At 41.7% G+C, this 24,731-nt stretch overlaps 1 protein-coding gene and 1 long non-coding RNA gene across 6 annotated transcripts in view; one reads left to right on the top strand and one right to left on the bottom strand.

The window, feature by feature from the left end:
• Positions 1-6,041: 6,041 nt before the first annotated feature.
• On the top strand, positions 6,042-8,034 carry LOC115494415 (uncharacterized). The gene is made up of 2 exons (XR_003959432.4): positions 6,042-6,974; positions 7,269-8,034. It is a non-coding gene; the product is annotated as an uncharacterized lncRNA (long non-coding RNA).
• Positions 7,466-24,731, bottom strand: part of RASGRP3 (RAS guanyl releasing protein 3) — a 58,635-nt gene continuing 41,369 nt past the window's right edge. For all 5 annotated transcript variants that reach the window (XM_004174638.6, XM_072927216.1, XM_072927214.1 and 2 more), the window contains 8 exons: positions 23,443-23,520; positions 18,876-18,992; positions 16,543-16,658; positions 15,672-15,819; positions 12,177-12,213; positions 9,547-9,672; positions 8,691-9,055; positions 7,466-8,186 (listed from right to left, as the gene is read on the bottom strand). In XM_004174638.6, coding sequence (XP_004174686.5) covers positions 8,178-8,186; positions 8,691-9,055; positions 9,547-9,672; positions 12,177-12,213; positions 15,672-15,819; positions 16,543-16,658; positions 18,876-18,992; positions 23,443-23,520 — 996 coding nt within the window. In that variant the 3' untranslated portion in view covers positions 7,466-8,177. The remainder of the gene's footprint in view (positions 8,187-8,690; positions 9,056-9,546; positions 9,673-12,176; positions 12,214-15,671; positions 15,820-16,542; positions 16,659-18,875; positions 18,993-23,442; positions 23,521-24,731) is intronic.

Below are 24,731 nucleotides of genomic sequence, written 5' to 3'. Positions count from 1 at the left end.
TGTTTGCTTTAGTTTCTTTTCCTTGACAGTAAAAAGCAGTTGCTGCAGTAGCTGGGAATTCATGGGGATTTCTGTCTTCATCTCTTTTTTTATTGTTACCTATTTTGTACTTTGTAGTTGTTCCGGCTGTACCATGTATTCTGCCCTTCGAGGGCTGTCAGAACAGCAGCAAGTGGAAGGAACTGATCTTCAGTTGCTCTGCCTTTTTTCTGTTCGTCCCTCTGACCTGGTGTAGCAGCTCGTGGTACTCCCTCCTGCTGTGTAAAGTTATTCCTGGGCTGTGTGAGCATGTTGTCTCCCAGGTTATGCTCCGGCATGTCATGTGAACTTGGTATGCTGCTTCTGGGAACTTCCTGATGCTCTCCAGCCTTGTGGAAATGTAGGTTCTTGTTACTGTACTCAGATCACTGTAGCAGCGGCTGTGATGATGGCAGAGTCTACCTGTTTTGTCCTTGGGGATGAATCCAGATTGATGCAGGCAGGAGGACTTCCTTGGCTTACAGTAATAGCATGAGTATCTGAGAGAATCTCTGTAACACTGGTGTTGCCAGTAGTAGTAACTGGTAGTCATGTAACTAAGTTAAAAAACACCATTTAGAACTGATCAGCCTGTATTTTTGTGCCACAGTCAACCTGAAAATCTGTTTGATTTATTGCAGCCACTAGATGCTGCTAGCGATTCATGGGTTTGGAAGCAAAGGTCCCTGAGAAAGACACTTGGGAATCTGACTTAAGGGCTATTCTCCTTTAGTGTTTCAAACAAATTTAACAAGCCTGATGAGGGAAGAGCTTTCTGTATTAAATCCAGGTCTTTGAGGATCACTGATACAGATCTATCTGTGCCTAACATAGTTCAAATTATCAGCATCTAAAACAATGTTGCTGCTTCACAAAGGTTTATTGATGATTTCTTACAGCAGCAATCTCCAGAGAAGGTGTCTCCCCTGTAATACCTTGCCATGAGCATTAGCTGGTGACTAGCTGCATTCCTGCAAAAATAATTAGTGTTTTTCTTTTTTTAAGAATTAGGGTTCCTACAGGGGGGTCAGTCCTGGACTAGCAAATGCAAAGAGATTGACAAATTAAAAGAGTCTTTTGCAGGGAATGTAATCTCTTCAAGCTAACAGCTTCTGCTTTTTCTTCACACTCCTCACTGCAAAGAGGATGGTATTTGCTGTCAGTGCATTAAGAGTGCTGTAAACTTGTCCCTAGCAAGTGAGAACATGGGAGGAGGCTCTTCTGAGAGCCCCTGATGGAGTTACATCAGTGCCTTCAGAGATTGCTTTCTGTGCCAGAGCTGCCTGTTCCTCTGCAAGACTATAGCTGTTGCTGCAGTGGAGAGTCTCACTTTTGCACACTGTGACATGGTGAATTGATGCTGAGGTGGGGTAGGAGCTTCCCCTTCCTTCCAAATAGCTTTTTCTCATCAAAATATGTTGCTTCTCCTCCTTCCTCTTCAAGTCCCAGTTTATTCCTGTTTGAGGGGGAAAGTTTAAAAAAAAAATCAGAAGTCAAAACCAGGAGGCTTTACTCTTCCAACAGGAAAGAAAACACTTTGCCTTCTGCCAGCTGTTGTTGTTTTTCCTTACTCTATTGTTTCCTTCTAGTGTGCTGTGACTTCTTTGTTCCACAGAGAAAACAAGCTTTGTGTATGTGGAGAGAGCAGCTTTGATTAATGAAAGCAAACAGCCACTGCTTTGTTATTCTCTGTATGATGCTCTGATATTTACTGTTTTCTAAACACCATTTCTGCACCGCTGCAGAAATGCTTGGGAGGAATCTCTTAAATAGAAGCTGGGAGAGGAGAGATGGGTTGTGGATGTTATTAGACTGTGGTGGATTGGATATACATGGCTTGATTTCATTGTGCATCATGATCAAAAGCAGACTCCAGCAGATGAAAAAGGCAAGTAAGCAAGCAAGGGGAACGAACAGTGTTCTTCCTCTTGGCCTTCCTGTTCTTGCCACTCTTCTCTCACACACTGTAGGCATCTTGATCTGTTTTTTCCAGCTGCCTTTTTTTCTCTAGCAGCTTTTGTTTCCTAAAGGCTTCACTTGCACTCACTTTCCATTCCCTGTGTTAGGATCACTGTCTCTTGAGCATTGTCACTGTGCAGTAAGATAACTATGGGGAGAGAGGAGCACAATTGCTTCCCACATCAGGTGCATTATTACCTGACTTGGAATACCGTGATCCATATGCACTGTAGTCATAGTTGGGCTTTCCTTGCAGGTCTGAGGAAAAGATAAGAATTTATTTCTTACTGTGAGTAAAGGAGTACCACAACAAGGGAAAGTGGGTCAAACTGAGCTTGCACCATACATAACTCACCCCAGAGAGCCTTTTGGCTTGTAGTTGTTCCCTGAGTAGATTTCTCTTTAGCTGGCTGGTAATCTCTCACTTGATGAGATTCCTCTACTTCAGCAGCCAAAATCCTGAAATGTGCAGCTCCATGGTGATGTACCATGATGGCTGATAGCACCGGAGGGGCTCCTCAAGGCCAGAGCATGTGGGTAACCTGCCTTAAGATTTTGGCTGGCTGTCTCCATTAAATTATTATTTGCATCTGAATTGAGGAAAGTGGCAAGTGCCTCAACCAAACCCAGGCTCAATTAGAACCTAGAGGCTTACCAGCCAAGTATCTAAGATAGGACTGGGGAGAAGGGAAGCAAGATTCATGGCAGTAGTTAGTTACATGAAGTCGTTGGAGCTTGATAAGTCCTGTGATGTAGGAGTACTCCCTGTGACAGGTTATGCACCTAGGACATGAAAAACTGAAGTGACAAGAATGCAGTGGGGAATAAGAATTCTCATTGAGATCTTCAGACTTTTGAGTGTCCAAAAGGCTTTTGTCAATTCTTGTGGTACTAGAAGTTAATTCAGTTCCCTGTTAGGCTAATGAAGACCTGCAAACAAAAGCCCTCAAATACCTTTTTGTTGCACATAATTTAGTCTTAGTTCTGCCACATTTAGTCTGCAGGAGAGAGTCGAGGTGTTATTGACTGTTAGGCTCTCTCTGAACTTCGGTTTTCCCTGGATAACAGGAATGGTACAGATGTATCAATGCACTTTTAAGGTGTTGAGCATGATTGATCAGTCCCAAATAAGCTGGCTCATGCTGAACTCCAAGTTTGCTTTATCAGCCTTCTAGCAAACCCTTAGGTTAGAGTCACAGCAGTTTTGTGATTGGAGAGCAGTATGCCAAGGTGTTTCCCCTGTGCAGGCTCTCAGCATACTCATGTGCGTGCTTGCTTCAGGTTATGACTTTTCAAGGGGACACAGTCTGAAAAAGCAAGTGCTATTATCAGCTGTAAACATTGCCTTCTCCCCTCTTTGGCTGAAAATAGGTCACACCTCTAATGGCTTGACAAACAAGGGTAGAAGGGAAAAAATATTTTTCCTTTGTGTTTACTTGGTGCTTTTTATAGCTCTGACTGCTGTCAGTGTCATTGTTTCCCTTTTATTGTCCAGTAATTTCCTCTCATGGCCACGTGGGCCTTTCCCACAACAGAGGAAAGAAAAACAAGTACAAAAAGTAGGAAAACAGTATTGTAAAACCAAAGAAAGAGGGAGTTTGCCTATGCTGTGGGTGGGTGGAAGGTCATAACTTGTTTTCACACATGAAGCAGAGATGAAGGTGATAAAGGCCTCTTTAAACTTTCCGGCATTAGCTTCACTCATGGAAAAAGCAGACTTTTTGTGTAAATTTCATACAGCCCCAGCAGTAGCCCTTTGCTGATGGCTTTTCTGTCTCATAGGACCAGATTGTCTGCGGCTGTAAACAGCACTTAAAAGTTCAGCACATAGATTTTCCATTGAATTTACCCTGTTGGCTGCAGTGCTTATTTTGAAAATCCAGATCAGTGCTGATAACGCAAAAACTTTTTTCCAAAGTTGCATCCATTTCTGCAATGACCCTGCCAGCTCTTTTTTCAAGGCTTTGTTGAGAAGTACTTGGAACTATTTTTTGTGCTGTATAGATGTTCATCAGTTAGCAGGCTGATGCTGAAGGAAGGAAACCTTGATTAGATTTTCTTTGTGCTATAATAGTCACAAAACAAACAAAACCTTGTTTCTCCTGCCTCTACAAAACTTCTTCCTTCCTTCCCTCCTTCCTTCCCTCCTTCCTTCCCTCCTTCCTTCCCTCCTTCCTTCCCTCCTTCCTTCCCTCCTTCCTTCCCTCCTTCCTTCCCTCCTTCCTCCCCTCCTTCCTCCCCTCCTTCCTCCCCTCCTTCCTCCCCTCCTTCCTCCCCTCCTTCCTCCCCTCCTTCCTCCCCTCCTTCCTCCCCTCGAGTCACATATAGAAAGAGTGTGCTTCTTCCTGCATTTACTCTTTGTCTTGTTACTTGTTCTCTGTTTTTAGTGGGTTTTGTTGGTTTTTTCCCAGCCTCTGTCCAGTATACTTCACATGCAGCCTTCTTTCATGTGAAATACCTATTTCCCAGATGCCTGAAGCTTCTAGAACCAGTGTCCAAGGCTGCAAGGATCCTCCTGTGGCTGCTCAGGCCATCTCAGCCAAAGGCTTCCAGGCTTCCCATGAGGAAGACCTTGTGGGGGCACATAAGGCATGCTTTCCCTTTGACTTCTGTAGAGGAGTCCTTGAACAACAGTCCACAGAGGTGACATGCTGTTTAATTTGGGAAAAATGTAAAATTTTAGGCAATGGCTGCCCCCAACCTTGCTCTGCAGCTCAGCTGATCTGCTGTACTGAAAGGGATATGGCTCACCTTTCCCAGCTGGGGAAAATCCACGCTTCAGACTAGTTCCGATCAGCAAGCATATTCTCCCTGCCCAAGACTTCACCTGCCTGAGGAAGGTGCCTCTGAGAAGATACCTTCTGTCTAGGAAGGTATTTTTTTGTAAAGCTGAGTTTATTCTTTTAAAGCCTAAAAGCTGAGTAGAACTGGGGGTAGGGGACAGAGGAGGGCAAGACTATGGGGATGTTCAGAGCAGAGGAGAGAGCTGGGGTTCAAACCTGACTTTGCATTTCCCTCTCAGGGAGCCAGATGTCTCTCTGCCCCCTTGAGAAGCACTCAGGGCTACTCCATAAAGTTGGAAGCAAAGCTGAAGCTCCCTTATGTGCAACATGAGGCTTTGCAGAGGTTTTAAACAAGCACAGAAAGTCCTAGTGGGTTTGGCTCAAACAACCAAATAATCTCTTACAGGGTCTATCCAAGCACTTGCATTTTTCACCTACTCTTATTGCTTGTATTCTTTGGCATTTGCAGATCAAGCTGTAAATAAGGTTTGACATAATCTTCTTTCTTTCCACTGTGTGGTGTTTTGGAGAGTCTTAAACAATCCCTCAGTCTCCCCCCATGTTTTTTAAAAGATCATGAGACAAGAGAGAATGGATGGGGTGGAAGTATCCAGCATAATTTGGGATTGTATTTGACTTTAGCTAATTCATTAATCCAGCATTCTTGTCATTATGACACACTTTCTCCTGGACACTCTCCTGGAATTGCTGTACTTCTAGCAGGCAGGATTTCACCAAGACCAGCAGAGACACACAGATCAGACAGGAACTCTGATGGCTGATGCTTTCTGCATTTTCTTAAGTTAGAGAGAGCGAACAAGAAAGTCTTTGTTCCTTTGCCTAGATTGGGGAACTAAAATTGTTTTTGTGAAGAAAAGTCTTTCCCTTGTTCAGAAAAAGATGACCACTTGAAATAAGAAAAATATTTTCTAAGTTTTGTATATTCAAGCCTCCCCACAGCAAAAAACAAACAAACAAACAAACCCAAAAAAACCCCCCAAAAAACTCATCTTACATCAACTTCTAAAAATGTTCAAGCCCTGTCAGCTCTCTCTAGTCAGATTCTTGTTGTGGAACTGGGAGATCCACATTCTGTAAACAGCCTATGAATGCTTTTAAAAATATATTTAAATATATGTTACATTGCCCAAGATAAATTTATTCCTTTTTGGGCAGTGAGGGGTGTGTGTGCACAAAAAAAAATGGCTACATTTCTACCCAGTGTCTTTCTTATTTTCAATGGCCGTGAACACTTACTGCCAACAACTTAATGCCACTTACTCTGTGCTCCCCTTCCTTAAATGCTTGTAGCAAAGGGTTCCCAGCTGTACCAGGTGCTTGAAATTTTCACCTATTCCTTTTCAATTTCAGGAAGAATTTCTTCATGGTTGGAGTTGTTAAGCATTGGAATGGACTGCCCAGGGGGGTGGTGGAGTCACCATCCTTGGATGTGTTCAAGAAACAACTGGATGTGGCATTTAGTCCCATGGTTTAGTTGACAAGGTGATTGGTCAAAGGTTGGACTTGCTGATCTTAGAGGTCTTTTCCAACCTTAATGATTTTGTTATTCTCCTTGGAGGCTGCAATATTTTGCTTAGCAGGATCAGTTGTGTGAGCCTGCAGACTATCCTTGATCTGCAACTGCTGCTGAGGTAAGTATATAACTGACTGAAGCTACCAGGCTTGCAAGAGATTTATTGATGAGATGAGTAAGTCAATGGCTACAAATAACTTTTAAAAGCCTGAAAGAAATGGGTTGAGGTCTACAGACTAAATGCTGGTCAAAACTATGTGAAGTTAAGAATGAAGTTGCTCATGAAAATATCATTTATAGATCATTAAGAGGCTTATCTCAACAGATCCATCAACAGTAACCAAATTTCTCTATTCAAATTCTCCACCACACCATTTTCACGGTGAGCCAGCCGTGAGCTGTAACGGTAGCTGTGTGGCCAGCTGGCTGTGACCTGTTAGCTGACCTGCCACAGGAAATAAAGACCGTGCTTTTGTTAATGCTTGTGCTTTGCCTGCTGAAGTATAAGAATGAAGTGTGCTTCTGGCCCTCATTCCCAGCTTGGAAGCCAGTACTTATTCCTCTTGAGTTTACAACAGTAAAGAGAATGGTTTTTTAATGTTTTTTTTATCTCCACAGATTTACTATTGCTACTGATTGTGCTGGAAAACAAACCTGCAGGATGCAAGATGCAAACCTGGGTGGGTATCATGTAGTCCCAGTGCAGTTTACAGTCAAATTAACACAGAGGAGTGCAGCTGTCAGTTCTGTGTTAGGGAAGTCTATGAGATTACTCTTTATCTTGAAGGCTTATAACATGTTAAAGGGTGCAATAACTGGAATTTTGTGCTACATCTTACAACTGGGTGTTATATCACAGTGTGTGTTACATCTGCACACACCCACCCCTGGGGAGATGGGATAAGAAGACTAACATGTGTGCCAGTTTTTCAGGTTTGAGCTTTTTAGTGTTTTGTTTTTCTCTCTTTTTCCAGATGAATGCTGTCCTCTTTCAATAACTTAACAGTTCTGGGAAATGCAACTTCAAACCAGACCATTATAATTCAGGTGCTGGATCCTACCTTAGCAATCTGCTGATTTGGAGATTTCTCTTCAGAACATTTAGTCTTAACATGTACAGCTTTCTAACCAGAGAAAAAGTACCACATCCACGTAGATACACAGACACAAACACACTCAAAACTAAAGTGTTTATTGCATGCTAATGTTACCATAATTAGTGCTGGCAAAGATGTAGCCAGAAAAACACATAGTGTCTTGGAATTCCTTCAGTCTCAGCCAGCTGCTGCCTATTTGAAGGATCCCCAGTCTGGGAGCTGATATCACTGTGCTGAACACCAACATGCTCACTGTAGCAATGTAAACATGGCCAAAATTCAAAACCTTAGGTGCATGAAGAATTTCAGTATAGAGGACTTTGTGAGAGATTTTTGTTTGAGATTTAATCAACACGCACACCTACTTATTTCCTTAAATGATCATTATAAGCCTTGGGAAAGGGTTGTGATTGAACAAACTTAGGTGCTTGGCTTCTGTCCTCACCACTGCTGTTGCTGGCAGACATACTGAAATGATGCAGTGCATTTAAAGAAGGCCAAATATATCCTCACTGGCATGTAGAGGAAGTTTCCACAGAAGTCATACAAAAAACACTGAGCACAGAGATCTCTTCTGCTGTGGCTGTGCAATGTTCATTGAAATGGCTTACTCGTGAGAAAATAAATAGTGCCTTATAACACCTTTCAGCTAAGAAAACAGGGTAATGGTTGGGTTTAAAAGGATGAGGTATGGGAGCACCCCTTATGGCCAAATGTGGTCTGTGACAGTCCATCAACACTTGTTGTAGTTGTCATCTTTAGTTTTCTGTGCTTCAGGGTGAGCAATCAGCTATCCTGTAAGCAGAAGAAAATAAGCATTTATGTGCTGGCAGAGATGGTCAATAAAAGCACAAGGCTTTGGAAGTATAAACTTTATAGATGACAGCAAGAGACATCAGATCAGTACCCTGGCCTGCACTCCTATATTTGTCAGAATGGTAATTGTTGTGAGTCTCTCATGGAGCCCTGAACTGTGGAGTGCAAGGGTACAACAGCACAGAAGGTGGCCAGATATCCACCAGGTTATTTTAATGGTTTTCAAAATGAGAATTACCCAACTACTAAAAAGCACATACTGACACCAGAACCCAAACTGCCAGTTACAGTGTCATAGTTCACGTGTAGTGCAGTGTAGAAAACAAGGATCTATGGATGATTTAGCATTCTTCTGAAAGTGACTCTTGTGCAAGAAACAATGACAAATTTGAATGAAAAAGCATCCTGAAATACATCAAATAACCTTATGAGACTTCAGACTGTAGCAGATTTTAAACTGTTTTGGCTTCTTTTGGAACTCACCTCGGATTCTTGTCTTTCTGGGAGAGTTTCTATTCTATTATGATCCTGTATATCTTGTGGGGCCTCAGCTTCTAGCTCTACATCAGCCTGCATGCTGGGCTTTTCATTCTCCCACTTTGCAAAGCCTTTGTTCTTCCCAGCTTTTCCATGGAATTTGGACTTCATTTTGGGGAAAGTGTGGGACCCTGAATCATTCCAACCTGGCTCATGCCAGAGTGGTTCTGTCTGTGTTGCTTGGCTGGTGGTCACCCGCTGCAGCCGCACAGAAATTTTCTGTGAAGAGCCAGTGACAAGGGTGATAGCTCTGCCATCAAGGTCCTGGTGTTCTGCAGCAACGCTGGGAAATTCAAATACTTCATCTTGGACTGAAAGAGAGGGTGGAATTGTTTTGTTTAAGTATTCTGGTGTTTACAAAAAGGTAACGAGCCTGGGGGAGGATGGGGAGGTAACCCCTTGTATGAAGCAGTGCTATAGTTATCAATATCCATATGCTGCTTGGAAACTCTTTCTGACACTGTGTGCACAGATCTTATTGCATCACCATCTGCATGCTCAGGGGGTAAGACAGTGCTAGAATTGTGTCCTATGTCTCCTTGCTCCTAAGTGACAAAAAAGGAGAAATATAATTTCATTTCTTTCCAGTAAGAGGATAGTGAGCTTTAGACAGAACACTAAGGCCATCACTGGAGAAAAGGATGTTGTAATTTGAGGAGTGAACACAAGCCATAGTGCAGCAAAAAGGACAGGTGTTGCTTTGTGTGTTGATACAAAGGAAAAATTAAAAATGGCAGCAAGAATACTGGCCATTAGAGAGGATTCCAGAAATGGTTTAAAATAGGAGGAAAACTGTTCTTACCTGGAGGCAGAGATGGACTGCTAGGCAGAGACCCATGGTTGCTACCTACTGAAGTTCCTCTGGAAAATTTCCTGCAAGCCAGCACAAGCAGGTCTCTGCATTGCTTGTGGCAGTTGGCACCACAATCTGTAAAAAAAGAAATTGTCAAGTCATCAAATGGAAAGCCACAACTACCTGGTAATCCCTCTGGGCTATTAGCAGGCAGATACCAAGAAAGGACTTTGAAGGAACAAAAAAGTTTGATAAGAAGGTGTGAAGGGTGTTACAGAAATGGATCATTTGGTGTGAAGTGCATTACAAAAAAAAAAAAAAAAGATAATTTCCATGACAGCCATTAGTAGAAAAATGGCAGCAAAAGAGAAGAGGGAAGATAATATTTTAATCATAAAATAGTCTCAAGGAAGAGATGTGGAATGATATGATCCTGTGTATGCCCTACATAAAACTCCTGCTCTACTGCATGAGTCTCCCTAAGAGGGGGGGTTATTTATTTGGCTGGCTTTTATTTGACCCAGCAGGGCCCATTATAGTAAACAGGTTTGGTTAGAAGACACCAGAGCATTCATACCCTGAGCACCTGGAAGGACTGCTGGAGGTCAGTGTTGACTACTGTAGGTTAAAACTACTCTAAGTAGCTCAGTAAGCAACATTAGCACATGATTGAGCTTTGTGGAAGTGTATCATGTACTCAGAAAAGACTTTTTGAGTTCCTGCACTCCAAGCCTCTGCTGGGATTTAAATCACGGTGGATACATCATCACTAGGTACATTTGTCTGAAGTATGGCTGGAGTATGGATCTTATATGCAAGAAAGGACTGAAGGGTGGAGCATGTGCCCCAAACACAGTCTTGCTCTCTGTATTCTTTTTCATTGTTTAAAAATTCCCATCTCCCTTATTTCTCTGTTGCTGCTCCATAGCCCAACATTTTGTTCTAGGTGAGCATTGTCAAGATGCTGCATTTGCAGCTCTGCTGTAGGAACCACTCTGCTCATGCTGCATGATGGGTGGGAGTTCTGCTTTCTAACAACACCTTGTTCATACGACTAATGCAGCAGTCCATGCCCAGCTCTGGCTTTCTCTGCCTCAAAGGTAACACACTCCCTCACATACTAAAGATCTCTCTTGAAGTGCAGGACTCCTATCACTTGCAGACCATGCAGTCTAACTTTTATCTCACTACTCACAGTGCTGGGGTAAGCAGCAGGCCTGGAAGGAGGAACTCCCCCTTCCCCCTGCTGTGTTCAAACTGAGGATGACAGCTCTGTGCTAAAGGCAGAGTTCATCCCGAATGGGTGTCACACTGCAGTGATGCTGGAACACAGAGCAGCTGGTAGCTGCTGCAACAAAAGGCAGGCACCCTCACACCTGTTGACCACTGCAGGATCTGAGCAACTCTGCTCTCTTACTTTCATGCTTCATTGCCTGTAACTTTGACTTTACAGAACCACTTTTACTCAGTCTCCACTGGGCCACTGCTACAGGCAGTGATGCACAACAGAAGCTCAAACTTTCAGGTCTCAGATTGAGTTTACAGGTTGGTGTGACAAAACTTTACCTTACTTTTCTCATCCTACTAGTAAAACTATAGACAGCAACCAGCCCTTTCAAAGTTTCTAAGATGACAGTAATTATCAAGGAATTATCAAGTAATCAGGAATTATTATTCCTGACATTAATCAGGAATCTGAATTACATATGTTGATTTAGCCATGGACATTTTTCCCATCCCACTCTGAGGAAGAGAGGTTTGTGGCTGGAGAGAGACAGAGTATGGTGTAGCCTAAAAAAAAATTACTGCAAATTCTTTATCCTTCTCCTTGGAGTCTGTGTAAGACTAAGTGGAAAGAGTGCAAATGTGAATCTTCCCCTTTGAATAACTGAGATGTAGCTACAGCTATGAAAATCAACAGTGCCCTTCAGCCAGAGTTGGGCTGCTTGAGAAATAAATAAGTCCAGGATTTTAAAGCCAATGAGGACCACTATAATGTCCTTTTTGGTCTGACCTGCTTAATATGGTACAAGTAGTACATAAATTAAGTATTTTATTAAGGCAAAGGAGAGGGATGTAAGAGCTCTAGCATTTTTTATGAGTTGAATGTCTGAAGAAGATCTTGCAATGAGATCTGCTGGGCAGTCTAAGAATTAAATATTTCTCTATTTCAAGCTTAGCCTAGAAATAGAGAAATATTTATTGCATGTAGACTTCACTACAGGCACATAGATGTACACGGATATACAAACAACAGTTTGTTGTTTGCCAGCAAACCTTTTCCTGACCTGAGTCTCAGGGGATATATTTTAGGATGTCTCCATGTTAGGATAAGAATACTTGGTTTTCCAATTTACAAAGTCTTTACTGGTAGAAAGTGGCAGCTTATGGAGTCAGGGGCTGCTTTGGACCTTTAGCTCACAGAATCTGTGCATTCCTACTGCATTCTAATATAGTAATGTGCATTGTAATGCAGTGAAACTTCATAGTGTGCCAGCAGTCACTGCTCGTGGACAATACCAAATGTAGATGCAGGATGTGTTTGAACACATACCGTTTTAGTTAAAGGTATGGTTGACTATCTTGTTCTTAAACCCACCACCAATAGCTTGAAAAAAATCCTTGTAATATTTATTTACCTTTGCATTTGTAGCCTTGTTTGATTATACCCCAGAGCTGCAAAGAAAGACAAAAGAACGTCAAGGAATTAGAAAAGAAAGCTGGAAGGAAAACAATGTCACAACGAGGAAGTACCAATGGCTACAAAAGCACAAACAGGATGCAACTGCTCTTAACACCCTTCCTGTCAGGCAGACCTCCCCCTCTAGTTGTGATAAGACTTGTGTGGCTTCTCCCTTACTTCTGCTACTTACTTGTGATAATGGGACTACCAGAGAAACAGATGGCTTTTGCTTCCAGGAATGGGTTAAAATGTGCTATCATATCAAGCTTAGTGAAAACAGCAGAGCACATTCTGCTTCTAGGCTGCCTTCATGTTATCTGCTGGAGAATTTCCTGTGTACATCCATTCTCCAGATACATCACTGACCCATAACATTCAAGCACAGCAGAAGAAAACACCACTTGGGATAAAAACTAGGTTCTTGGTTCCCATACTGGCTCCCAGCACACCTAGCCATAGCAATCTGATTTGTGCACCTGTCTTTTCCAACTTAAAAAAACCCCAACCCAAGCAGATGAAGAATGAAATAGGCAGAAAAGACACTAAATTCCATCTTTGCCTTTCCTCAGAAGCTGTTCTTGTTGACATACACTTGCAACTACTAAATGCTAAACATCCAAGGGCCAGAGTGTGTGGTCTCAGTTTTGGGAAGCTTTCACTGCCACATGAGCAGGATTGCTTGGAAAGAGAGAAACTTGCTAGTAAATGGTTTTCTATGTACTCAGAAGCACTGTATCTACAACTGCAGCATTATAAAAAGAAGCATTTCCACTCTTGAGAGGCAGTGAGAGGAAGGGGCAGGTTTTCTAACTAGCATAAAAGGAAAAAAACTGAGGACCCTGGTGTTTATTTTTCCTGAACTCATTCACCAGGGAAGGTGAGCACATCCAGGCAACTGAAACTGCATGCGTCTCCTCACCAGATTTATAAGTATCCATGCACAGAAAGCAAGGGGTGAATATAGTCATTAAAGAAAGGTTCAAATGAAGAGATGAAGATCATTCAGAATACAAAGGAAAGAGTAAAATAAACAGAATGGAAAGATTCTGGGTGAAATTAAAACTACCCCACACACTGCACAAAAGAAGTAGCAAGCAAAAATAGGGCTCTGGAGAGAGCAGAAATAGACTGGACAAGGTCGAAGAATGGTGAACAAAAGAATAGAAAGGACAACAGTGGGAGCTGGGTCCATAGAAGGCCTGTGTCTTATTTTTCTTGCTAATGCCATATATGTGCACAGAGAGCATAGTTGCTGTGCTCAGGCAGTGACAGGGAAGCACCCCAATCCCCCTTGAAAGAGCAGAGATGACCTATTTTCCCAGATCTCTTTTACAGGATCACTTTAAGAGACATGGATTGTTACTTATTTAATTTAAGCTCTAATCTGTTCCCATTGAAGATCTCCCTCCTCACTTCTCACCTTCTTATCTCTGTACCTTCCTCCCACTCAAATTTGGCACCACTGTTGTGGTTACACACCGCAGTGGAATCTTAGCTGAAGTGTCATGTCATGAATTCTGACCTAAAGCTTTGAGTTTGTCTGACACAGCTTTGCTGCAAAGCTGGTTTGAGCCAGCTCCAAAGTAAGAGGATCTGTGCAAATTCAGATTATAAAGCTTAGCAGCATGGCCGGTCACCTACCCAGCCACGTGCTGCAACTCAAGCTTTGGGACGGAACTGTGACTGGCCATGGGCATATCAACTTTGTGCTGCTTAATGGCATTAGGTCTTAGCTTGACCTTCAAAGTTTGTAGCATTGTGTGCATTGCACTGTCACATCAGTTTATCCTGCTGCATGGTCAGTGCACATTATTTCGACTGTGAATCAGTGCATCGGTTTGAAATTAGGTTTCCACCCATGGATGAGTAGCCCTGAAATGAAGAACAAATATGCAGCAGATTCTGTAGCTGGTTCCTGTCCTGTCAGTCCAACTCATCCACAGAACAATGCCAATGACTTCAGTTAGCTGACAGGAAAAATGACCTTATTTCCATTTCCTGTACAACCCCTTACTCATTTGTATTCCTGCACTGGATGTAATCAGGGAGACGTGAAAAATCTAACAATGGCCAATTAGCAAATTGATGCAGGAGAAAAATATCTACAGGAGAGGACGTTTCAGGGCAGTCCTTGGGCCTTGCTTTGCTGTGGAAACCTCCCAAACACGCACTGGGTGTCACGGACACAATGACGTCTTCCCAAGGCAGCCTGGAACAATGGGCTCAGGCCAGTGGCTGTCCCTGCCCCATGGGTCAGCTCCAGACCCACCAGCACGCTCCTACGTCAGCACTGACCATGTCACCGCCAGAGCTCTCGCAGCTCTAGCGGAAATAAGTGGAATTCCTTCATTAATCAGTGGCAGCAGTTGCGATAGGGGCTTCAAGCATCCGAACAAAAGTGACACGTTGCAAAAGAAGTGAGTGGAAAATGGGAGCATGGGCTAGAGCAGGAAGGCCAGAGCGGGTCTGAAAGGAGGTACATTTTTTTGCGCTTTGCAGTGCTGCTGTTGTTACTTTCAACCATGAAGAAATACTGCTTAGTGGAAAAGATCATGGAATGAAGTTACCACCGAGTGCAGAGGCAGATCTGTTCTGGAGAGCAGGGACAGGGTCTGAGCTTACAGCCTGTTATGTGAGCCACGCACAAGCAGAGGACATAGCCCTCTGCCCTTACTGCTTTAGCTGTCTAAATGTGGACGTTTGATTTCAGCCAAGTGTGTCCACTAAAGTAACCTCTATATCACAGTAATTCTTCTCTACATTTGGTTTGAAGTGGAAAGCTTAGAGAAGGTTTACAAGCAACACAAATGTCCAAAAAATGAATCCTTTCCCAGATATGTAGAGAGCACTCTAGTAAGTGACATCTGGTAAGTTACAGCTGAGAGAAAAAGCAAATTAAAAAAAACCTCCAACAAATAAATTCTAAAAATTCTTATTGTACAGAACTACTGGAAGCACTTTTGATTTCTTTACCAAATTAGAAGATCTGTTAATCCAATAGAGGGAAAATTGGGGCTGTTACAGCCATTCAGAGAATTATGAACATATCTATGTTGCCATGTGCAATTTCCTGAGAAAGAACGGTTTTTGCCTCATCTACATCCTCTGCTCCAGACATCTATTTTCCCTTGAGCTTGTTTACATGGGAAATCAAGCCAAATCAAAGAACTTAAGATAAACCAAGTAAGACCATTCATATAGTCTCTAACATCCTTTAGCTAATGTATTTTTTCCCCCCCTTGACAGAAATTCCTACAAATGGCAGTTTTCAGAAACCACTAAATCAAAACTGGATAACACAGCTACAACATGACTAAATGTTTTGTGCCTCTGTACCATGAGATATTATTTGGCCAAGAGACATTAACAGTGTATGGAACCAGTTCCACTTCATATACATTAAAGGCTAAAAGTTGTTTTTATGATATGCTATTATTAAAATCATACTTACAAATCCTGCACAGTGCTCACAGAAAGTTGGTTTAAGATAGGTCATTTCCTGAAAGTTATGAATAAACCCTGGTCCCATTTTACACTGAAACTGTGATTTAGCTCTCAGAAAGTAAGCCATCATTTCTTCTTTGCTTATAAGACCATCTCTGTAAGAGAAATTAAAAGTAGAGTAGATCTATCACTGCTCATAGGACTGAAAAATTTGGGATTTTCTCATTGCAGAAAGCATACAGCACACAAAGCATATCCTTTGAAAGAGCTGCAACAACCCTGGAAGGAAAAAACCTTTACAGCCTTTGTGGTGCTTACATTTCTTTAAACAGTAACACCTGAACCTTGTTATCTCACCTGTTAGTGGCATGAGAGCACAGACTAGGCCACTAAATGAAACAGCTTGACTTACTGCTCACACAGAACAAGTGGTAATGTCTCTGGCTGGCCACCAGCCTTCACAGTCAAAGAAATTATTGATAACAAGAATTATCAAGCCCAACCCCCTCTCTGCTACCTGTACTCCTTTCCCATGTGCTGTACAGTGCTTATTTGTTTCATCAGTCTGATGTCTGGACTGGATAGAGTATCTCCACTGCAGTTTCACAGTACTCTTGGGGTTTGACTCAGTCCCAGCAGGAATTTGTCATGAAGCTATTATATAAGTGATTTTTAAATTACCACGTAAAGCAGGAATCCAACCTAGGACTTAAAGCACTGACTAGAGTATAGGAAGTTAAATGACAAAATTTGGCTTTCAGTAATCTTGTCAGGCACAAGAAACTTGGAAGCTGCTGTTTCTTTAGTATTTATATTTTCTGAATTTTAAAATTGAGGAAAAGGGAGAAAAACTACCACAAAGAGATTTCCGAACTTACTGGTCTTTGTCCAGCACACAGAAAGAGTCCAAGAAGGGGAAGTTGGCAGCTATACTCTCAAAGTCTTCCTGAGATATATAACCATCATGGTCGTGATCGTAGTTCCTAAAGACAGACTGTGGGGGGGAGAAAAAATATTCTTGCATTATTATCTAGCTTATCCTGTACTATAATCTAGCTTATCCTAGTCCATACCAGCTTCTTCAATATTATAATTACATGTAAACTGATGTTTTATTCAGCTATTCAGATGCTCTGTTGCATCTGTTTTATTCCTTTTATTTTACTTAGTATTTCAATATGCATATTATTGGACTCTACTGGAAAAATGGCTGATTTTTAAAGAAAATTTGACATCAACATTTATCTAGTGATGTTCCTCCACATGTATTCACATAATTGTTCTTGCTTTACTTTTCTTCTTTGATGGAAATGTCACTAAAATTCTGCCCCAGGTGATGACATATTCCCTTTGCTTCATTAAGTATACTTTTTAATAATGAAAAAAAGGAAAAAATAAAACAAAACCACCAGATTTCCCATGAGCATTTCAGATGGTTTTGGCTTCATTTTTCTTTTAGGTGGTCACGTCTACTCTATCACAGTACTGTTTCAATCTATTTTGTTTACTAATATTTTGACACCCCAATCATGAGCAATTTGTGTCTAACAACTATTCTCTTCCATCAACCCATCCCAATCCACCACTACGTAAAAACAGACATGGGATAAAATTTAAAGGTCACATACAGTGATGGGTGCCCTCCTTAGCTGCTAAGGAGCTACTGTATTCTGGCTTCCTGTTTGCAGAGATGTGCAAGTGGTGTTAACGTGATGCTGATGGGAAAAACATGAGCGTCAAAGTCAACATGACTATCTGAGAGGCACATAATGAAGTACAGGCTCCTTCATTAGATTAAAATGTTGTTGATAAAGACATAACATCAATATACTGAGACTCCTGAAAGGCATCTGTAGTATCCTTGATTTAACAAGAACCTGATGAAACCCATTTCTATGAAATGACTGTTACTGATGACTGGCAGACCTCAAAAAAACATCATAAAGAAGGAACTAAAACACAAATTCAAGTAGTATTCAACACTTTTTGTAATAAAAACAATGGCTAAAAGCACAACTCAAAGCAGCAAGTAACCAAAAATACTGGCAAAGTGAAAACAATTGTAGAGTGGTGTGAGCCTTTTAGTAAGCTGTATCCATAAAAGCTCTAAACCATCTTTTAATTCTGTCAAACTCAAATCACATGTCCTGAACCAGGCCAAAATTGTGGAATGGGGATCTGCAACTCCCTCAACTATAGGAACAAACATAAACTCCCACACAGCACATTCTGGAAAGATTAAGGAATTTTGACAAGCTTCCTATTTAACAAGCTATCAAAGAGAAGTTTGGATGTGGAGTAATTTTTATCAACACATATGGCCCTGACAAAAGCAATTCAGGAACAGCATGTGCATTTCTGGCATCCCATATTAGAAGAAAAATTAAACTATTTTAAAAAAAGGTCATGTACAAAAAGTAAACTACAAGATATATTTGAAATCTGTGTGAGAGAACTGGGGAGTTTGTTTAGGTTATCTTAACAACATGACCCCAATTAGTGATCTGTAACACAGACAAAATCAGAATTTAATAGTTCCTCTCAGAGATACTTATTAATTTATAGAAAGCAGAAAGAAAAGTTCAGTCTCTGCAAAGGAACCTGGAGGTGTTTAGCTCTGTTTACATTACCTAGCACAACACATCACCTTCTAAACTGGGGCTAGAAGATCCCAGCTCTAATTCTGCATGACCTCGTGTCTGCATTTTTAAAGTGACATCAAGACAAAGCTATCTTTACCATACATAACATGCTCTGGGCACTAAACTTACAGCAAGTTCAAAATCAGAAATAGAGTTTCAAGAAAAGTTCATTGGACCTATGGTCCAACAAGGTCTGAGACCTTGCTTCTGAGTTGCTTTCTTTTCAGCTATCTGCTACCAGACATGAACTGTGTGGCTAGAGCTGTAGAAACTAAACTTTGCACACTGAATTTATATTTGCTAGACAAACCTATTAAACAGCAGCCAGGTTTTGGATGTTTCTGAAAGTCTGCTCCTTTGCCCTCAGACCTGTTTACATTAGTCTCGTTGCTGACTGCAGGAATAAAATAAGTATTTCTGAACATATCAGTAATGGCTCAAATATGTTATGGTATGTCTGAAATTGACCCCAACCATAACAATCTCATTATAAGCTTGAAATTAATTGTAATGATGAAAATATCAAATCTACCATTCTCTTAGGCCAGTGTAATGTTCCACATACTTACATCCACCAGTTTCCGTATGTGCTTGTTGATGACTGTAGGGTCAGGTTTAGGTACCACTCCAGATGCCCACTCCAGTGGCACTACTGGCTTGTTGGGGGTGGTTGGGGAGGTAGGCTGCTAAGAGATGGATCAGAACACAAGGATTTTCAAATCTGAATTAAGAATTTGAATTTCCCAGTAAAAGCGGCTCAAAATATCAGAGCTATAACAGCAAACTACTGGAGCACTCATGCTGTAAAAATGTGGTTAGCAATATCAGGCAAGGTTTTAAAGGGCTTCACTAACAGCTTCAGTCAGGCTCTCTGTGGCACCTTGCAGCTACATTGTCACCACCCAGCGAGCTCAGAAGAAAACCCAAGCAGTCTTTCCTCACTGACACCTCCAGAGGGTTCTACAGAAATGAGACTTGAAAGAAGAGGGGAGGAAGGAGGGTCTGTAGGGTTTGTTAACACAGTGGGCATCAGAAATAGGTGAGACCAGAAACTGCTTTGCTCCTCAGTAAAAACTCTGATGAGATCACGACAGTCTGCCCTCAACTCCCTGCTGGAGAGACCATGCCCAGAAGCCCCACGAGGGACTGCCTCAACCATGTCGGAATCTGAGGTATTGATGATCCCGAGATTGTAGAAAGTCTCTGTCTTTCTACTCTGTTGCCAAAGAAGAAGCCATAATTCGTCTGTGCTATTTTCAAGGTTGTATATTCTTGCTTATCTCTAACATGTTCTGCTGCCCTGCTGCAGGTCTGTCCTGCAGGGCAGCGTGTGGGGCTCTGCCCCCAGTGGGATGTTACAAACATTATATACCAGAAACTACCTGTGCTATATTTACAATAATGTGCCAATATCTGTCACCTACGTTGAACAGTGTGTCCCCAGCCTAAACCAATAGAAAAATGCCAACACTACAGTGAAACATGGAGGGCATGAAGAAGGAGGAAAAGGACAAGACACACCCAATTTCCTCCATCTTGTCCCCTTTGAATCCCTAATCTAGAAACCTAAAATTTTACTTTTGCACCCGTGCCACACTTAATTATTACTCATATCAAACACTCAGAGCTTGTAATTCATCCTGTAAGATTGAAAACTCTTTTCCATGGACAGAGATCAGAGACAGTGTCTCTGGGGGCTCTGTACAGGGGCGTTCCTGACCCCCTGCCAGGGTCCCAGACCTGCCAGGGCAGCCAGAGGGAAGCCCTGGATTCCCACACAACCAGAATAAGTTCATGCTCCTGCTCTGTGTGGCACCAGCAACACAGCAGGATGCACTAGCAAGGCAGATTGTGCTCAGCAATCCCTCTGGTTTCCAGCTGAGATGTGCCAGGATACACATCTTGATTAATCTAGGCAGCTTGTGTAGAAAGGCTCTAAACTTTGACTTCTTTGCAGATAACACCAGCCAGACTATTTTATTTTAAAAACATCTTGGTTTTGACAGAACAGTAGCTGACAGCTCACTGGCTGCACAGACTTCACAACCTGACTCTTTCCACACCACTACAGTGCTTTGGGAGTAGCTCTGGAATGCAGCTCAGACTCTTCAAGTAGAAAATATAGGACAAACCTGAACACATTTTCAGGTAATGATTCAAAAATAACTAGTTAGCATGAAAAACACTGCAAGACAAACTGGCCTTTCCCTCATCTGCCACTGGACATCTAGCAGGTGAAGCAGTGTCAAGCAGAAAAAATTCAGTGTGTTTTGGATCAGAAGGGAGAGGGTCCACAGTCTCAGAAGGCCCCTGTGTTAGTTGATGAGCAAAGAATCTGGGGCTCATTTGTCTAACTCTGAATTGGCATGACCTGAAAGGGAGACAAGACCTGTAAAGATGTTACAGGTATCATGGTGTATAGCTTTTGACATCCAGATGAGAAATAGTCAAAAGTTCATATTTTACTGTGTTTGGCTTGAAAAGAAAAAAAGGATTTGTTAGTTAGTTGCTTTATTAATTTGGCTTTTCCTTTTTCAAGTGTTAGAACAGCTTTTATCAACACCTTGATAGATTTTGACCCATACAAATGTGCACAAGTAAGTTTGGGAGGAAAACATCCCTATATCAACAAAATTCAATTTTCATAATTAGTACAGTGGACCTGAACATCCAGCTCTATCTGCCAAAAGCACAGACTCAAAGCATCCATATTAAAAGTGTCAGTGTGGTGCTAGACTACCAAGACCTTACAGGGAGCTTTTAACATCTGCTAGTCTGAGTGAACAGTTGCAGAAAGAGACTGAATTCACTGGAGCCTTCCTCTTCCTTCTGGGCTATTTAATTTGAAGTCTCATTCAATTTTTATGTTTTTTTGACAAGTTGCAATGAAATCCTCATTAACCCTCACTAACCAAAGGGAATGATTTGTTCTTCTATTGCACTCATAGACTCAAATGAACAAAGGTGATTTTATTTATGCATTTGAAATGCATCCTATGAGGAAAGGTGCTAACTGGCTGTCCAGAGACTACCAAGTTGAATTTATTAAACATTCCAGAACACTGTATCTGGCTCAGTTTTTGATTCAGACTGTATCTCCCATTTATTTTACCAGCACAGGGACCATGATATTGTAGACTGAGAAAGCATTTTTGGATGTCTGCAAACATCTATGTATTTTGGCATTGAAGTGAATTCTACTGAAAACCAAAAAAAAATTACCTACGTGCATCATCAGTGGCATAATTGCACCAGGCAGAGCTGTCCTCTAAGTAACAGCTGTATTAGTGAAAACTCCTGGCAAGATGCCTAATGGGCATGGAAAAGCAGGACACTGTGACAATGAGGTGCTGTACTATGGCTGGTGGTCATTCCTCAGAGTTTTTTTAGGCTGCTATACTGACTGGAGGGTCTCCTCCCAGTTTTAGCAAAAGGAAAGTCTTGCTCAAGCCCCTGTTGACAGCAGACTCATATGCTAACAGATCAGCTGCACTTTTGCCTTGAAAATGATTGCAGCAGCATGAAGCATTTCCTCCATAGTGCACCTGCATGGGAGTGGTACCCATATAACAATAAATCATGGAGCAGTTGGAGTGACATAACTATGCTGTCACGTTGCCTTTGACAAGTTTTTCCACATACAAAAGCCCTACAGATTCTTTCCTCTGTAATAGAGCCTCTGTGCTTTGGCACTCCATCAAAGAGAAGAAAGCTTCAAATCCTGTGGCTCCTGTCGATTCAGCTGCAGCTTTTTACCCATCAGGGTGCTGCAACAGTTCCATGTCACTGGCAATTCACTGATCCTTATGCAGGAGTCTCCCGCAGCTGCTGGGCACTGTTAAAGTTCACAGCATTGTTTATATTGCTTTTGTCCTGCTTAAAGCTCAGGCTGGAGATCAAAGCAGCAATGTGATAATTTTCTTCATTTACAGAAGCAGTCTGTTAGTCCTTCCACAGCACAGGGCGGCAACATTTTAACTTTGCTGGCAATAATGAGAGCATGAGGGACCCAGAAAGACTGAAATAAACAACTGTTGTGGTCAAATCATATCCAACAAGGACTGGAGACTCAGTAATGCAATTTCAAATGTTCAAGCTGAGCTAGTGTTGTCTGTGGAAAGATTCATTATTTCCTTATCGTTGTTCATAATACATCATTGGGAGAACACACACAGTCCTCAAACTGGTCTCCAAGAGTAATGAACAATTTTAAACCCCAGAGAAGCCTTATACTTGGAAATTAAAGGGTTCTGTTTCCTTGCTTGCTCTTCAGAATTTTTCAAAACCTTAAAAAGCACTGGAATGCATAATCTCAGACTCCTGGACCCTGCTCTCACCCCCTCTGAAGCATTTCCAGCCACTCTCAGCTTCTGCTGCTCTCAGACTTGAGAGGGCTCAGCCTGAGAGCATCATAGGCTGGATATGAAAGGTAATAAAGAATGTTAATACACTGAAGAAATGCTCAGATGAAAGCAGAGTCCCCAACCTTTGGCAGCAGAAGAAAGTGGATAATTAATACTTGAAGTGAAATTCAACTATTAATTATGAGGTTTACCTGTATCCTTTGACTTTCAAAAATAAAGGAAAATGCATAAATGCAGCATTATCTTTAGTTGCACATAACCAAGTAAAGATTAATATCTATTCTTGTTTGTTTAACCATTGCTTGAGAGCCGAAGATGTAGCCAATTATACCTAAAACAGTACAAAAATACTACAGTATTTTTATAACAGTTCTAAAATACTACAGTAATTATTTGCCTTGCCTTAAACAAACCTTTTAACTCAGTGTTGTTTTATGTAACTGCACCAGTATCCAGAAAATCAGCTAAGGGTCACACAATAAATAATTGATACAAACGATTATATATATCTAAAGCAGAACTCTGTTTTCCAGGACTGGCAGAAGTATTTTTGAAAAATAATTATCAGTGATATTTGGTATATTCCGCTATTTATTGCTCCCAATATGTACTAAAACTTATAAATAGTTCCTGTGTTTTCCACACAAATAAACCACTAAAAAGCTTTATATGCATATGAATAAGGAAACACATTAACTGTCATTTTAAAATTTAATCAACTGCATGCAGACAAAATAAGCAAGATGCCAAAATGCAGTAAAAGATGACATACAGATTTGGAGTTCCTTGGCTCCAGCACCAGCGAGAGCTTGTAGATATCATCCTCAGTGTGGTAGAGGTCCAGGGACAGCTATACGTAAGAAAGAATGGAAAATGGTAATATTTACTAGACTGGGCTGGATATGACAGGCTTTTAAGCTGAGATATACCTCCCACGGAAGCTAAACACGAGGTTTGCTACTCTGAGCTCAGGAGCCATGCCAAAGCTGCGTGCAGCTGCTGGGGAAGTGGATTTCCCCAGAGTGAACACAAGCCAGGCTGGTGGAGAACACACTGCTGCTCACGGCAGGCCCCGCACTTGAGGGCTGCCACAGTCCTCACCCTGACCCCACGGGTGAGAGGGGCTGCATGCTCACCTCATGCACAGAGGGACATAGGCTCCAAAGATCACCCCTACACAAACCACTGTCTTCTAGCAGCTCGTGTTCGTGAGAGACCTCAGAGAAACAACCCGGTGAATGCAAAAACTTCAGGACAGTAGTCATAGAGGGGGCTAGGCTGGAAGGATTTCAGATTTTATTCTGGTCAAATTTTGTTCCTCTAGAAGGGTCATAGTAGTGCAGCTCTTCCACAAAGATCAGCCCATAGAGCAAATGCCTCTTTGGAAAGCCCTGGGCAGACAGAGGCCTGGGAGAGGCAGGCTGGGTTTGCCACTGCTGTGGATGCAGAAAAATGCTCCATTGAGAGCAGTCCCAGTGTAGCCCAGCTTGGCCTGCTCCTGGTCACCTCTCAGCAAGTCAGGCAAATTGTCTTCCAGCTGTTTCTAGATAAGGAAAAGATTTTTCTGTCATGTTCTCATTCTTTTCCCTGGAAGATTTATTGAGGAAAAAAAAGAAGGTACATAAATATACTTAAAGTAGGATGAATCTGTTTTTACTTTGGCAGCTGGAGTCTTGCACTGATCAATGTCTGCAGCGAACTCTTTTGGAGTGATGAAGGAGAAAGGTAACCAACACTGTAGCTAATGTTTTACAATGAGAGGAAACAAAGATTGCATGTTTCCTGTGATCATGTTCCTGCATTAACTGGCTTTGAAGAATTGACACGATTTGAAGTTATCATCCACCTTGCAAATCCCCAGTTAAGTTGAGTTAAAAGGATTTTTTGCTGTTCCCGAGCAGACAGATAGAATTACTACTGTCTAAATGACTATGACAGAAGGTTATTTTTAGAAAATCTGAAGTGCCAAGTAAATAGCAAGCAGGACCAGTGACATCTACTGCAGAACCACCTCTAGGCACCACCCTCTTTTAGGCACAATTTTGTGAGATGAGTAAGACA

The sequence above is a fragment of the Taeniopygia guttata genome, chromosome 3 (genome assembly GCF_048771995.1).
Source record: "Taeniopygia guttata chromosome 3, bTaeGut7.mat, whole genome shotgun sequence".
NCBI classification, from domain to species: Eukaryota; Metazoa; Chordata; class Aves; order Passeriformes; family Estrildidae; genus Taeniopygia; species Taeniopygia guttata.
The sequence above is the reverse complement of the archived record's forward strand: the minus strand, read 5'-3'. Positions and strand labels throughout refer to the sequence as shown.